We start from the raw sequence: 16,151 nt of genomic DNA on the forward strand, positions 1-16,151 counted from the left end.
GGAAGTTTTGTCAGCACACACAGCACACAGTGAAGCACACACTACCGAATGAAGCAGCGAAATAATGTGAGAGTCAGTAAAATGCACGGATGGAGGAGTGTGTCATCTAACACACCTGCATTTGCCCAAAATCTCCCTCTGGCCTGGCGGTGTGTGTCGTGGATGTCCCGAGCTCGTGGTCCAGCACAAGCGTGGAGACGGTTTGCATTTAAGTTTTCTTTTTCTTTGAAAACTTAAAGATAATCCCAAAACAATTGTCTAAAAACAGGAGTGGTAACACGATAGTTTGTGGTGAGAGATTTAATTCAACATGTGTGTGTCTGCGAATCTGAGAGCCCTGCTTTTTACACACACAGCGGTCTTATCATTCAAAGGTGAGTGACGTCATCTGGGCTCTTTCTTAATCATGTTATAGGCTACTATGTGCTTTATTAGACAGGAGAGCAAATGTACATAATGTTATATAGCTCAACATGATGAAATATGATCAGTATTCTGATGTTGATCTAGCTCACAGCTAGTCTCATACAGCCACAATAACATTATAACTTGCGTGTGGCGCTGATATCTGTCTCTAATTAGCAACCGTGCCCTGGTTCACCACAGTCATGTTAAAAACATAAATATTATTTCCCATAAACATTATTAGATCCATAGGCTAGTTTCATGAGTCCGCTCATTTGTTGAAGAGGTTAGCGCCCCCTAGCTGCGAAATACTACATATTGTACCTTTAAGTCATTAGTCCTGTATATATGGCCCTCATGTTTCGGTTGTTCCCTGTCTAGCTTTGTTCCCTGTTACCACTGTTGGTGAGTCCACGTTAAGTCGAGTTAAGTCCAGGTTTATGGTCAAGTTTGTTATGTTCACGTTTATTTCATGTTATAAGGAATGTTAAAGCTACACTGTGTGATTTTTACCCCCATCTAGCGGTGAAATTATATATGACTACCCAGTGAATATTTGTTTCTGTTCCTCTCAATTCCGAGGGCGTTTTAACTCCTACGGTGGCCGTATTATTCCAAGATTAACATGGCTTCCAGTTATCACTTCGTCCATGACAATAATAAACAATACGTCTAAAATGAATAAAACTACAGGACAGATGTCAGGAGGTAAACGTCACCCTTGGAATCGGCTATCCCAGCATAATCAGATTAGGCTAACGTTACAATGTGTACAAAGTAAAAGCAATTAAAAATAACTAAAATTTACAGTGTCCTTTTTTTATATAGCTTAAAAAATTGCGCCTTTAAAACTATTCATCACCTGTGATCCGTCGCAGCACAGATTTATGTTACAAGGTAAACAATACTTTTTCACCATTGACGCGAGGATGAAGTTATATAGAGGTCGATCTGGCGTTATGCACAACCATGCTATGGTTAGACAAGCAACTATAAAACTTCGAATTTACACAAATGAATTACAACAGGCTGAATTACCTGTCGAGAAGAGTAATCTCCCCCTCGCATTCGTCACGGTGTCACTGAGTGAAAAACGCAAAAGGCGAAGCTTGAATTTACAGGTATGTCCCTCTTTGGCTAATGTAGTTTCAAGATGGAGGGGCAACATGGCGACCGGCATACGAACCCCTCACCCGTATGTACTTTCAATGGCAGATTATAAACTTAAGAGAATACTTTATTACTTGAAATAAGTAAATATACATTAATGAGCACATATATTTTTGAAAGAACTAAGTGTTTTTTGCTAAGAATCAACTAAAAAAGTTACACAGTGTAGCTTTAAGCCAAGTCTTTGCTTATTTTGTATCTGGTCAAGTTTGGGATTTAACTGCACAACTTGCCTTCAGTGAACTTCCTGACAGTTTCATATTGACGGTCAGGACTCCTCGGCGTCACTTATCTGACGCATAAAGCAAACAACTGACAGAAATGGAGAACCACGCATGTTAAATGATGATAAAAGGGTGCATTAAAAAGTGACGCATGAGTCCTGACCAAATCTTTCAATTTAAAGGGAAAGGGAAAATTTCTCCAAAGGGAAAGTTCTATTGGAGGTCCTTGAAATACTAGAAAAGGTCCTGGAAAATATTGTATTTCCAACAAGTCAAAGGGAATACATGTCAAAATTTGTCAATTCTAATATTTCTAAATATTTGGACACTGATAGCTCATGTTCTTTAAACAAGCAGAGGAGACATTTGCACATCTGTTTTTCGGTTACCTTATATCCAAACAGTTTTGGTCTGACCCATAGGGGTTCTCATGTATTTGACTCTGTAAATGTTACACACTCTTTTAGTTTAAAATACTTTTTTTATCATTATGATATTATTTTTCTTTTTGTTGTTTATATGGCAAATTCTTCATAAGAAGTTTGCAAATGGTATACCATCCCATCCCCACTTTAAAATTGACTTCTTAAATCTCTTCATTTTATAAAGAATAATAAAAAAAGATTCTCTTAAATGTTATGAAGTGAATTTAGATGCTTTTGCTAGTGTATCAATGTCTGTATGTTATTGCATGAATACAGTTGTAGTTTTCCTGTCATGTCGTTTTGCCATTTACACCATCCTAATGCCTTCCTTCAGTTGTATTTTTCTTTCATCACTTTTTTATTTATTTATTAATTTTTATTCTTATTCTTATTATGTAAATGTTACTTCTCAGTTTTTTGTGTGTGTGTGTGTTTGTTAATCATGTAGAATTTTTCTATTGTTGTTGTTCATTTTATGTATAATTTTCTTTGTGTAATTGTTATTCGACATTAAAACAATAGATTATACTTCTATATGTGAAGAGTGACGCGTCGCGCGCTGTTAAGGGGCGCGCCTCGCCTCACTGACGCTCTTCTCAGCGAGCGTTAAACGCGTCAGACTGAATGAAACATGAGGGACCGCACGCAAGAGCTCAGACATGTGAGTATATGAGTTTATTCAGTCAGACTGAACTTTATATTGATGCTATGATGGACAGACACGCGCTGCTCATTCTGTCGACAACGTGCTTTTTTGAAGATTCATATTGATCAATTCTCAGAATCTTTTAGATCGACAGTGATGTTTGTCATGTAATAGTTGTAATTAAGGCGTTGTGTTTGAAGTTGGTAAATATAAGAATGAGCACTATATGAACATCTATTTGTTTTATCATGTACTTTTACACTGACATACATGGCGTTGAGCTGAATAGAAAGACGAATGAAGTTCAGAAAATGTTATTCTTGAGTTTGCACGTGAAAAGAGCTGAGATGTTTATTTACCACGTTCTTTGAGACTTAATGTTAATGTTAGAATTAAACATTTTTTTTTCAAACCTGTGAATCACGCCATCAGCAGTCCGAGCTGAAAACTGATTTAACATAAGTACACTGAGCAGATATGACTGGCTGGATCTTTACATGATAAATGAAGCTTCATCTGTGTGTCTTTCTGTATGGATTGATCTGAGTAGAGCACATTAATCATCAACCAGTCTTTCCTCACTATCACTGAACAAACAGAGGACTAGATAGAGAGGGATTCTGTCCTGTTGAGATTCTGTGTATCGACACACTGGCTTTACTTCTGTAGTTCATGTCAGGTCCAACACAACAGCCCACTGTTAGTATCATTATGTTGGACACTTTGCATAAATGAACACTTGTTATCTGTGTGATAATCCCCGTGGTGTGGTGTGTCTGCTGTATGACATACTCTTGGATCAGTGAAGTACAGGTTGAGGACAGCAGGGTGAAATAAGTGAGCGCCTGTAGTGTGTGAGACGCTGTGATACTGCTCTTCTTCTAGTGTGTTGTTGTGCTGGTTTAGGCCTGTCATGGTCAACTCACTCCCAAAGCTTTCTTATTCTGTGCGCTGGTCAGTTCACAGCAGTGACAGAAATTATCTTTTTCATTAATGGGCAGTATTTGCCACATTAAACTGATTTCCAGGTTTATTTTTTACCTTTAATAAGGGCTTTTTTTTTCCTAACCTTATTAGATGTCTGCATCATCTGTTATGCCAAATTCAGAAGTTGCATCTGAAGCATTTAGATGTATTTACACTGCAATTACAATTGCATAAATAATGCTATGAGATTAATGTTTTAAAACGTATATTTTGAATATTGAGATTTGAAATAATTAAACAAATCACTTTCTTAGTGAGTCATTAATATATTCAACCCGTTCCTTCAAAGGATGATTCATTCAGGAACGAACTTTTGCTGCGTCCCACTTCACCTACATAAACTTTCTTTTTTTTTTTTTTTGCTATTGTGCTGGTCATAGTTAAAAACAATGTTTTAAAAAAAGTTCACAATGTTGTTCCAGCTACAATATAACACATACATTTAAATGCATCTTTTCCATCAGCTTAGACATAGATTATTAATAACAAACCCATTTTAGGGTCTCTCTACTTAAATGCCCATCTCACAAACTCCATCATGTTTGTATTTCTTTTTATTTGTGTTTTTACTTCTGAGCCAAATCCTTCTCCAAAACAGGGATAAAGTTGTCCGCAGTGGCAAAATGAATATTTTTGGGCTGAATATTAATGCTCTCCCTCTTTACGGTGTCTGATGCGCGTGCCGGTGTCAGTTTGAGTAAGTGTAACACTAGACTGCACGAGATAAGCCAAAAATTACAACAGTAGAGGCAGATTCACAGATGGTAGACAGTTCATTTATGTATTAGTGAAGTAGACGGAAGCACACCTGCAAAAACAGAGCAATCTGATATTGACTCAAATAAACTACAGATAATATGTGGTAAGTGGTTCTCATCAATGGCTTTAACATTTGAATAATAATTTGGTGGAATTATGTAATAAGAAATGATAAAACCATTTTTAAACATGCATTCTTTCTGGAGTTGCCTGAATGTATTGTTAAAGTTTTTAACTTGCTGTAGCTACATTATAATATAGTATATATATATATATAGTATATAATCCAGTTTAATATAGCATCTACAAACCTACATTACTCTGCATTGTGAAGAGCCAGTGTCAAAGTCCAGCACACTTCTGCATGGTTGCAGCCAGTTTTCATAATGCATTTCAGAACTGTGGTCAGTGTCTCTTTATAATATGAAATACCAGATCGGTAAGTGGCATAAACCCCTGCTGTTTAGCACTACTTTAATTAGAACATTTCACTTTTTGGTTGTGGCCACCAATACTCATAGTGTGTAATCTTCTAAACAGCACAGATGAATTGTCACACATTGCCTGAGTAACGAATTGAGTTCTGTAACGCGTCGTCTTGTGCTTGAATGGTTTAAAGTCACTTGGATGTTTAAATTGGCAAGACTTCAAAATGTGCTCAAATGATAAACTTTTGTGATGACCCAAGTGACAACAGTTCTGTCCCAAACATCTTCCACACTGTCTCTGGATCATTGGCCAGTGCTTATGGTCAAGCTCAGCTTGCAGGACTATCATCAGACTTCTCTGAGAGGAACATTTTAAGGGATGGAGCGAGATTACCGGAAGGAAGGAGTGGGTATAGACTGCATGTGCATTAGTCGTTCCTTGTTTTTTAATGTGGGATTGGTGCCGTTGTCAGTGTCCATTAAATACTTAAGTCTAATAACAAGCTATAGTAACCCGAAGTTCATTTACCTAAGATGAATCCTGTTGAAGTCAAGTCTTCTGTAATAGATCAGAGAGAGGCCCAGAATGAGGATCACAACTCCAAAAGAGAATTAGCGAGAAGGAAACTACATGCACAAGATATAATGATTAATTTACACACTTGAAGGATTAGTTTAATCATAAATGGAAGGTACATAAGGGCATGTAGTTTGTGGTTTTGCTCTGCTAACAACTCCATTTCTCTACTAAAACACTTTAACTTTTAATTTTCACTTCCGGTTTGCTGCAGTTATACTGTGTGCATTCACATTTTTTGCTATTGTGATTCTACGGCATGCATCAATTTATTTTTTCTTCTCTTAATGCAATTATTTGCTGAATCGTATTTAAATTGTTGTTTTAAGATGTTCACAGAAATAAACAAATACAAGCGTACAGCTTGGACACTAGGTGGTGTTCACCAGTTTACACTTACAAATAATCAGCCAGAGTAAAGAGTATGTGTATTTGGCATGTTGTCTGAGGCAGTGGTTCTCAACTCCAGTCCTCGGGACCCGCTGCTCTGCACATTTTGTATGTCTCTCTTATTTAACACACTCAAATCAGTTCATGGAGTCTCTCCTAACGAGCTGATGATCTGGTTCAGGTGTGTTAAATAAGGGAGACATACAAAATGTGCAGAGCAGCGGGTCCCGAGGACTGGAGTTGAGAACCACTGGTCTGAGGAGAGGGCTCTGAAGTACTTCCCCCGTATGCCTGGCTGGGATAGGAAAACAGCCAAGAGTGAGGAGTCAGGGTAGTGGAGGAATGTTGAGGAACATTGGTGAGTCGGCTACGTATATAGGCCTCTTCACGTGCTGATTGGAGAGATCATTTGAATGTGTTCCTCTCGAACTTTGTTAATAAAGTATAATTTCACGAGTTCACAATTACAAATAATCAGACAGAGGGGGGGGAGGGGGGGGGGGCTTTGTTAATGCAATGAACAGTTGCTTTCGTTCTCACAATGAACTACTATGATGTTGGTGGACCATTCTTTCCCATAAAGGAAGATATGAGGATAAAGCTCAAACAGCACTGTGGATGTTGAGGACTGCAGGAAGTCTAAAAGCTGGAGGGCCCACATAAAACGCGAGCCAGCCGCCTTGATAAAATCCCCCGAATCTGATGGAGGGGGCTATGTCGGTAAACAGTTGATCACCGATGGGTTATTATAGAAAAAGGAAAGACTGTTCCACTTTTTTTGTTTAAGGAAGGTTATCCATAAAACTAAGCTCATTGACGCACAAACTAGTTGGGGAGATTTGGTGTTCTAACGCAATTGAAGATGCAAGGGAGAGGAGAGATGAAAAGGCGGCCTTGCGGAATTATGCACATCGCGAAGTTTAAGCGGCCGAGCAAAGATAGCAGTTCGCGCTTAGAACAGTTTGGACTGTCTTGGAGGGTGGACGCGACCAGAATTATCCTGTCGATTTTTCCTTGGGCAATGAGGCCTGTAAATGAACTGTATCCAAGTTAATATCCAGAAATTCAATGGACATGGCTGGACCCATGATTTTATCCTGGGCGATTGGAATCCTGAGCTCAGCGGAAACCGTATGGGACTGAGAGATCGATTATTAAGCGTTTTGTAAATATTCATATTTTCTCTGGTTTTTTTCCATTGGTTTTCTTGAAGTGATAACATCCGCCTTAATGATAAGATGAAACCTAAAACGCTTTCTTACCTGCATATATGTACCTCTGACACATCGGTTTGATACTGTAATCGTGGTTTGACGTTGAATGATCACCAAACAGCAAAGTACAGTCTGATTTAGATTAATGTTTGTTCCTTTATCTGATGCTGGTTTGAGAGGCATACAAATTCATTTAGGGAAGTTCAAAAGAGTGGTAAATGACAAAGACAAAGACAAAGATTATGGTAAAGGACAAAGAGCTTTGCATAATTAAAATGCGCACCTTGAATTTATTCAATTGTGTTTGGCAATCACTAAAGTATCACTAAACTTTTGCCATGAAAACGAACTGCTTGAATGATCAATTTATTTTTAGACATTTTTTATCTGATTTATTTTTATTTTATTTTTCCACACATATCCAGACCTGAAAATTTCTCAAATCAAATTCAAAACTTCTCCAAACTGCATAGGAACCCTCAACATAACAGTTTATTTTCATCAGTTATCTATCTATGGGTCGTTACATTACTTTAACATTTCAGTAATGTTACATTTCTGTTAGTTTTAAATCAGATACAGATAAAGTGGAAGAATAAAATTACATTTATTTGAATGCATTAGTGAGAGATAAATCTGTGAACTCTGGTCAGCATCTCTTTACCTATAGTGAAGCTATTGTAGCTATATGTATGTAGACATACATATATGCTATAACTTTCAGTTTCTAAACGATTTTGTTGATAATTTGCAGGACAGCGTTGACAATAAGTTCTGTGCTCCTTAATGATTCTGTGTTTTGCGTGGTGTGTGAGCCACTAATTTTATGTGTGTTTAAGCTACAAGGAAGTAGCGCGTTAGTTTAGAATTGCAAATCATTTGTACAGAAAACGCCTCGGTTACGACTGTAACCTCGGTTCCCTGAAGAGGGAACGAGCGTTGCGTCGAGAATGACGCTATGGGGAACGCTTTGCGTGATGACGTCTTGAAGCACATGTAAAATCAGTCCAATGGTGTGGCGGAACGTCAGAGGCGGGTGACGTCACGTACCAGGAAACTATAAAAGCCGGCCCGAAACAGAAAACGAAAGCTTCGTAAAAGTCTGAAGTCGAGCTGACAGACATGAAGGAGATATGGCAAGGCGACGCAACGCTCGTTCCCTCTTCAGGGAACCGAGGTTACAGTCGTAACCGAGGCGTTCCCTTTCAAGGGAACTCCCGTTGCGTCGAGAATGACGCTATGGGGAACGTCTATACCAACGCCTCCATAGCTACGAATGTCTGTCCTGTGTGTAATCTGGAGAGCAGCACTAGGAAGACAAAACATGAGACCCTGGAGCAGAGTCTAGATCCAGAGAGTAAAACCTGACGAAAGTGTGCGGTGAGGACCAGCCTGCCGCATCACAGACGTCCTGTAATGAAACTCCTGACATAAGGGCCTTAGAGGCCGCCATACTCCTCGTCGAGTGCGACCGGACAGCCAAAGGAGAAGGCTGCCCAGCCGCCTCATAAGCAAGTGAGATAGCCTCGACCACCCACTTGCTCATCCTTTGCTTAGACACTGGACCTCCTTTGTTAGGGGACCCAAAGCACACAAATAATTGATCACTTTTACGCCACAGGGCAGCTCTGTGGACATAAGCGTCTAACGCCCTCACAGGGCAAAGCAAATTATTAGCCTCCTGGTCAGCATTTTGAAAGGGAGGAGGACAGAAGGCCTGCAGAACAATAGGTCTGACCACATTAGTGGGGACCTTGGGGATATAACCCGGTCTTGGATGAAGAAAGGCTTTAACCATACCCGGAGCAAACTCTAAGCATGACGGAGCAACCGACAATGCTTGCAGATCCCCAATTCTCTTGAGAGAAGAAATAGCCAGAAGGAAAAGAGCTTTCAGAGTTAGAAACTTCTCAGGAACCTCCTCAATGGGCTCAAAGGGGGCCAGGGACAGGCCTTGTAGTGCAATGGACAAGTCCCATGGTGGCACCCTAGAGCGAACTGCAGGCCTCAGCCTCCAAGTGCCACGAAGGAAACGAGATATCAAAGGGTCTCTCCCCACAGACATTCCACCCAAAGGAATGTGGTAAGCACCTATGGCCGCCACATAAACCTTTAAAGTGGACGGGGTCAGACCTGCCGTGAACCGGTCCTGCAGGAACTCCAGCACTGTACCAATTGGGCAGTTAACTGGGTCCAACCGACGGTCACTACACCAAGAAGTGAAGACTCTCCACTTCAGGGCATAAAGTTTCCTCGTGGAGGGAGCTCTGGACTGTAGAATGGTCTCAACAACCTCAGTTGAGAGACCTGACTCTATGAGCTGGGCCCCCTCAGAGGCCAAGCCCACAGGTTCCACAGTTCTGGCCGAGGGTGAAATATCGAGCCCTCCGCCTGGGACAGAAGGTCCCTCCTGACGGGTAGCTCCAGAGGAGGCCCGTCGAGGAGCGACACAAGATCGGGAAACCATACTCTGCCCGGCCAGCGCGGGGCTATAAGAAGCAGGCAAACCCGGTCCCTGCGAACTCTCTCCAGAACTCCCGGGAGCAGAGCAACTGGGGGAAAAGCGTACAGACGTAGCCTCGGCCACGCCTGCACCATAGCATCCAGTCCCAGAGGAGCTGGATGCGTGAGGGAGAACCAAAGTGGACAGTGAGACGTCTCTCGAGACGCAAACAGATCCACTTGTGCTTGGCCGAACTCCCTCCATATCAGCTCCACCACCTCGGGGTGGAGCCTCCATTCCCCGGGCCTCGGCCCCTGTCTCGACAGAGTGTCTGCTCCTATATTCTGAACCCCGGGGATGTAGGCTGCCCTGAGCGACAGCAACTTCCCCTGGGACCACAAGAGGATATGGCGTGCCAGATTGGATAATGGGCGCGAGCGCAAACCCCCTTGGTGGTTGATATAGGCGACTACCGACGTGTTGTCCGTATGCACTAACACATGGTGTCCCCTGAGATCTGTGATAAAGCTCCTCAGAGCCCGGAAGACAGCTAACATCTCTAGGCGATTGATATGCCAGGAACGATGATGGTCTTCCCACAGACCTTGAGATGAGCGACCCTCCAGGATCGCTCCCCAACCCGTGAGGGAAGCATCCGTCGTTAGCAGTTTGCGACGACAAGGAGCTCCCAACACTGGGCCCTGGGACAGGAACCAAGGTTTCTTCCACATAACCAGGGCACGTAAGCATCGCCGCGTGACCCTGATTGTGCGAAATGGGTTGCCCCTCGGGGAAAACCCCCTGGTCCTGAGCCACCACTGCAGGGGCCTCATGTGCAGCAGTCCAAAAGGTATCACGTTGGAAGCTGCTGCCATGAGACCCAACAGTCTCTGGAACTGTTTGACAGTGAGTAGCTGGCCTAGCTTTACACTTTTCACAGCTGCAAGGATGGACTCTATACGTGGCGGTGACAGGCGCGCCTGCATCGACACTGAATCCCAAACCACGCCTAAGAAAGTGGTCCTCTGGAGTGGAGAAAGCACACTCTTCTTGGCGTTCAGCCGTAACCCCAACTCTTTCATATGGGCGAGAACAACATCTCGATGTTGAACCGCCATCTGATGCGACTGAGCTAAAATCAACCAATCGTCGATGTAGTTCATGATGCGAATACCCTGGAGGCGCAGGGGCGCCAGAGCTGCATCCATGCATTTGGTGAAAGTGCGGGGTGATAAAGCTAGGCCGAATGGAAGTACTCGATATTGGTATGCTTTGCCCCCGAAAGCAAACCTCAGGAACTTCCAATGACACGGACGGATGGAAATATGGAAATATGCGTCCTTGAGATCTATCGTGACAAACCAGTCCTCGGACCTGATCTGTGGCACGATCTGTCTCAATGTTAACATTTTGAACTTGAGCTGCATGACTGACTCGTTCAGAACTCGAAGATCTAAAATGGGACGCAATCCCCCGTCCTTTTTTGGAACTATGAAGTACCGGCTGTAAAACCCGGTTTCCCTGTTGGAGGGAGGTACATATTCTATGGCCCCTTTCTCTAACAGAGTGTTTACTTCCTGTTCCATAACCAGAACCTGCTCGGGGCCCACCACTGTGGGCAGGACCCCCATAAACCGAGGTGGGCGTTTCTTGAATTGTATCTGATACCCTTTTTCCACGGTCTGCAGGACCCAACGAGAAACATTTGACAGTAGCTTCCACGCTGTCAAAGATTCTACTAGAGGTACCAGCCTCTCGAGACTGGTTTCTGGATTTTGTTGTTGTTGAGTAGTCAATTCGTCGCCCTGTAACGGCGCACCGGCAGGGAACGACCGAACAGACTGCTCTAACACCCTCCTCAGAGGGGGCGGGCATCCCGAGGCCACTACGTTTCCGGGTGGTCCTTGAGATATGTGCTCGCCGGAGACCGCTGCGCCCTGTAACACCAGAGGTGGCAGGGTTGGCAGAACGGTCCCCTGAGGGCACCGAAGAGAGACGGGCACCGTAAAAAGAGGTGTTGACCGCTCTGCTTCGGGGGGGACTACCCTCATTTGTCCTGAGCCCTCGGACGTCAGGACTTCTTCCCAGCAGCCTTCTTGGCAGTAATAACGGTCCGCAGATCCGTTTTACCCCTCGAAGACTGCTGGGTTTGAGCACGCACTCCGTGTCCCCGAGGTTTTTGTGGGGGAGCACGAGAGGAAACGCTCTGTTTCTGAGTGGCACGGTGCTCAGCGCTCTTTTTAGAGGAGTGAGGCTGCTCCCGCTCAGCAGCCTCAAAGAAAGAACGGCGGGGAAGAAGTTTTTGCAGTGCAGCTGACTGTTTAAAAGCTTCTTGTGATTTAGCTACAGCACTGTTAACTGCATCACCAAAAAGACCAACAGTGGAGACCGGAGCATCTAAGAGAACGTGTTTCTCTTTATCTTTTATATCGCTCAGATTGAGCCACAGATGCCTCTCAGTAGCCACCAGGGCTGCCATAGACCGCCCGATTGATTTAGCGGTCTCCTTGGTGGCCCTGAGAGACAGATCTGTGGCTCTGCGTAGTTCGGCCACCGTGTCAGGACCAATTCCCCCGCCCTCCTCTAAATCACCCAATAATTCAGCCTGATAAGCCTGCATAAGGGACATCGTATGCAGACACGCTGCAGCTTGACCAGCGGCTGCATACGATTTATGAACCAGTGAAGATGTAAATTTAACTGGTTTAGAGGGAAGTGTAGGAGCCTTCAGGGAAGATGCCGTTGCTGGAGAGAGATAGCTCGCAAGCGTCTCCTCCACCTTCGGCATCTCCCCATAACCATACTCTTTATATTTATATATTGATGAGTAGTGTGATGTCTGTGGTGTATATACTCTGTAAGACATAGGTTTGCCCCACGATCTCGACACCTCGGTGTGGAGATCGGGGAAAAACGGAAGGCTCCTGCGCTGGGGCTGCGCACGAGATGGCAGGAAGCGTTCGTCAAGTTTACTTTTTGAACGAACGTCCTGCCTATCCTCTGGCCACTCAATACACAATCTGTCAACCGCTCTAGTAATCACATCGAGCAATTCCTCAAACGCATGAGACTGAGGTGGCGAATCCTCAACCTCAGCGTCAATACTAACAACGTCCAACTCCTCAGAGCTGGACAATTGCAGTACTGGTGCCTCCATCGGGGGGGAAGAAACCGCAACGCGTGCTTCCACACCCTGATGAGAGGCACTGGATCTATCAGAAGGATGCTGAGATAAGGCAGAGCCCGTCTCAACATCCACTGATAAATCCATCTGTGAACCCCAGGTCTGAGATCGACGCCGTGCCTCGGCAGCGGCGGGACCCGAGCCCTGGGGAACGTGATCGGGATTGAACCGATCCAGACGGGATCGGAGCGTACGCAGTGGAAGCGCAACGCAATGCACACAGTCACCACCCTCGAGTGCTGACCGGGCATGCTCCTCTCCCAAACAAACAACACAAAGAGTGTGTGTGTCACCTCCCGTTAAATAACGCGGGCAGGGATGGACACACACTCTAAACTGCTGCTTGCTCGCCATACTGAATATAATAGAAATAGACAGACAACACCAAATATGACAGATTTCAACACAGAGCGCAACTGAAGACTCAGAAAGCTTTCGTTTTCTGTTTCGGGCCGGCTTTTATAGTTTCCTGGTACGTGACGTCACCCGCCTCTGACGTTCCGCCACACCATTGGACTGATTTTACATGTGCTTCAAGACGTCATCACGCAAAGCGTTCCCCATAGCGTCATTCTCGACGCAACGGGAGTTCCCTTGAAAGGGAACTGGTGAAGTTCCTGATGATGGGCCCACAAATCGAGCTTGGGGATGCTAGATTGTCCTGTTCGCCTGGGAAAGGAGGTCTTTCCTCAGGGGTATTGGCCATGGGGCTGTTGCTAGCAGCTGAATCAACTCAGGGAACCAAGGCTGTGCGTCTGTCCTCTCTGATCCTTTTGATGACCTGAGGGAGGAGCTCGACTGAGGAAAAAGCGTAAAGGGGAAGGCTGCGCCATTCATGAGCCAGTGCATCCCTGCTCTTCGAAAAGAATATTGGGCAGTGAGAGTTGTCTTAAGAGGCAAAGAGGTCAACCTCTGCCCTGCTGAGATTACTCCAAATTATTTGAACCTTTTGGGGATGGAGGGCCCATTCCCCGGGGTCACAATGTTATAGTCGTAGGTTGCGTTATGCACAAAGAGGAGACGTCTGGCTAGCCTGTACAGAGGCTTCGACCTGAGTCCATGTTGTCTGTAAGACGTGGTGTCCTATTAGGTCTGGCAGGAAGGTTTGAGGGCCAGAAAAAACACCATCATTTCAAGGCAGTTTATATGCAGCCGCTTTTCCGGAAGTCGGTCTGCCCTTGCACAGAGCTCCCCAACCCGTGTCGGAGGCGTCTGGGGTGACCACCTTCCTCCTCGAAACCAATCCCATGCTTACTCCAGACCGGTTATGGCTGGGCTCCTTCCAAGGGGCCAGGGCTCTGATGCAGCCGTGGTTTACCTTGACGCGAAGGCGACCTGATCGCCAGGCGTGAGTTGGGACCTGGGGTTTCAGCCAGTGGAAAGTTCTGAGAGGGGAGAAGGCCCCTGCTCTGAACGAAGTCTCAAACCGCTGGACAGTCATTTGGGCTCAGTCGAGCACCGCCCCCAGGAAAGAGATCCTCTGGCTGGGAGACACCAAGCTCTTGGCTATGTTGATTCCTAGGCATTTCAAATGGCTGAGGAGCACAGATCTGTGTGAGTTCAGTTCTGCCTTCGATTGGGCCAGGATGAGCCAGTCATCGAGGTAATTGTGATGCGCATCCCCTTCTGTCTCAGGGGGGAAAGTGCTGCATCCATGCGTAAATGTGAGTGGTGCCAGAGACAGGCCGAATGGTAGGACTATATACTGGTAGGCCACCCCTTCGAACGTGAATCTCAAAAATGTGATGGGGGGCTATTTGGATATGAAAGTATGCATCTTTCAGATCCACTGAGAAAAAACAATCCCCTGGGCGTACTTGCGAGAGGATTTATTTCGAAGGTAGCATTCATTTTGATTGGCCGTCTCATGAGGGTTAGGGTTAGGGCGATTCAGATGTCTGAGATCTAGTATGGGCCTGAGGCCGTCATCCTTTTTTACTTCCACATCCCAAACGAGGAAGTAGCGGCTGTAGAAGCCTGACTCGCTGTGGGGAGGAGGAACTATCTCCATGGCTCCTTTTGTCAATAAGCTCATTACTTCGGCGCGGAGGATGTGCATTATATCGCTCCACGCCTTTCCACGCCTTGGTCCGGGTGGCTATGGGCTGGATAATTTCGGGAGACACCTCGCTGTATTTGGGCGGGGGGCTGACACCCATGGAGTCTGGAACAGGAAAAGTGATCTTTTATTAAGTGTTTTTTAATTTCTTGATTTGTTCGCTATAACAGCAGTCAATTGCATGGGTGCATGAACTCGAACGGGCCCATAACTTGCCAATGCAACATCTGCACTAACAGCTGGAACTGAACAGGTGCTTTTTGGAGGGTGGTCCAGCCGCAGCGAGACTTAACCCTCCCCTCTTGGCCTGGGTGGTGGCCTTTGTGGCGCGCAGGGCCAGGTCTGTTGTGCTGCAGAGGTCACAAAATGAAACTGGTCTGGTCCAGACTCATCCATAGCCCGGAGGAGATTGCCTTGGAACACCTGGAGGACGGCCATGGTGTGGAGGGCAGAGCCTGCGTGGCCAGAGAACACGGAGGCCCTGCCAGCGAGGGCTGAAGTGGTCCTGCAGGGCTTGGCTGGGTGGGCTACCTTGGCTTTCCATCCAATAGCGGTGGGCGGGCTAAGGTGTGCGGCCATGGCTTCCTCGAAAAGAGGCAGCTTCTCATAGCCCTTCTCCACAGCTCCATGGATGGTGGAGAGCGCAGTGGATGTGGAAGTATGCTGGCGGGCCGAGTAGTGGGCGCGCCACGACTTAGTCAGTTCATTCTATTGCACCTGTTTCAAACGTGCATATTTACCTCATTTTGAAGTAGATTTTATATAGGTTCTATAATGAGGTTAATCCTCTTCTATTTTTAGAATCCCTACTACCTGATCTTGATGTGGAGCATAATTTTTCCCTTTTAAATACTGTTTGGGAAGATATTTTAAGTCTTACTGCTCCCTTCAAGTTTTTTAAGTCTAAATCTACATCCAAATTGGAGCCATGGGTCGATCATAGTATACGCTCCTTGAGACAGTGCAGGAAAGCAGAAAGAAAGTGGAAAAAAGACAAATTACAGGTTTCGTATGAGATCTTAAGGGACTGCCTATTGTTATATCAGAATGCTGTTAAGAAAGCTAAGGCTTCCTATTTTACTAAATTGATTGAGAAACATCACCACACACCTAAAGCACTTTTTTTTCATTAACTCTGTTTTAAATCCCCCTAAAAACTCTCTTTGCTGCCCGTCTTTGGCACTCTGTGAGGATTTTGCTAGCTACTTTGGCAATAAAGTTTCTAATTTGAGAGCCCAAT

General features: G+C 44.9%; 1 protein-coding gene across 2 annotated transcripts in view; it reads left to right on the plus strand.

Moving 5' to 3' along the window:
- The first annotated feature begins 2,792 nt into the window (after positions 1-2,792).
- The window catches only part of stx1a (syntaxin 1A (brain)), a 39,607-nt gene continuing 26,248 nt past the window's right edge, over positions 2,793-16,151 (plus strand). The window contains exon 1 of one of the 2 annotated variants that reach the window (XM_079885677.1): positions 2,793-2,885. In XM_079885677.1, the coding sequence (XP_079741803.1) occupies positions 2,856-2,885 (30 nt within the window). In that variant the 5' untranslated portion in view covers positions 2,793-2,855. The remainder of the gene's footprint in view (positions 2,886-16,151) is intronic. The other variant, XM_079885676.1, reaches the window with a different exon arrangement.

Source organism: Squalius cephalus (genome assembly GCF_949319135.1).
Source record: "Squalius cephalus genome assembly, chromosome: 11".
Lineage (NCBI taxonomy): Eukaryota > Metazoa > Chordata > Actinopteri > Cypriniformes > Leuciscidae > Squalius > Squalius cephalus.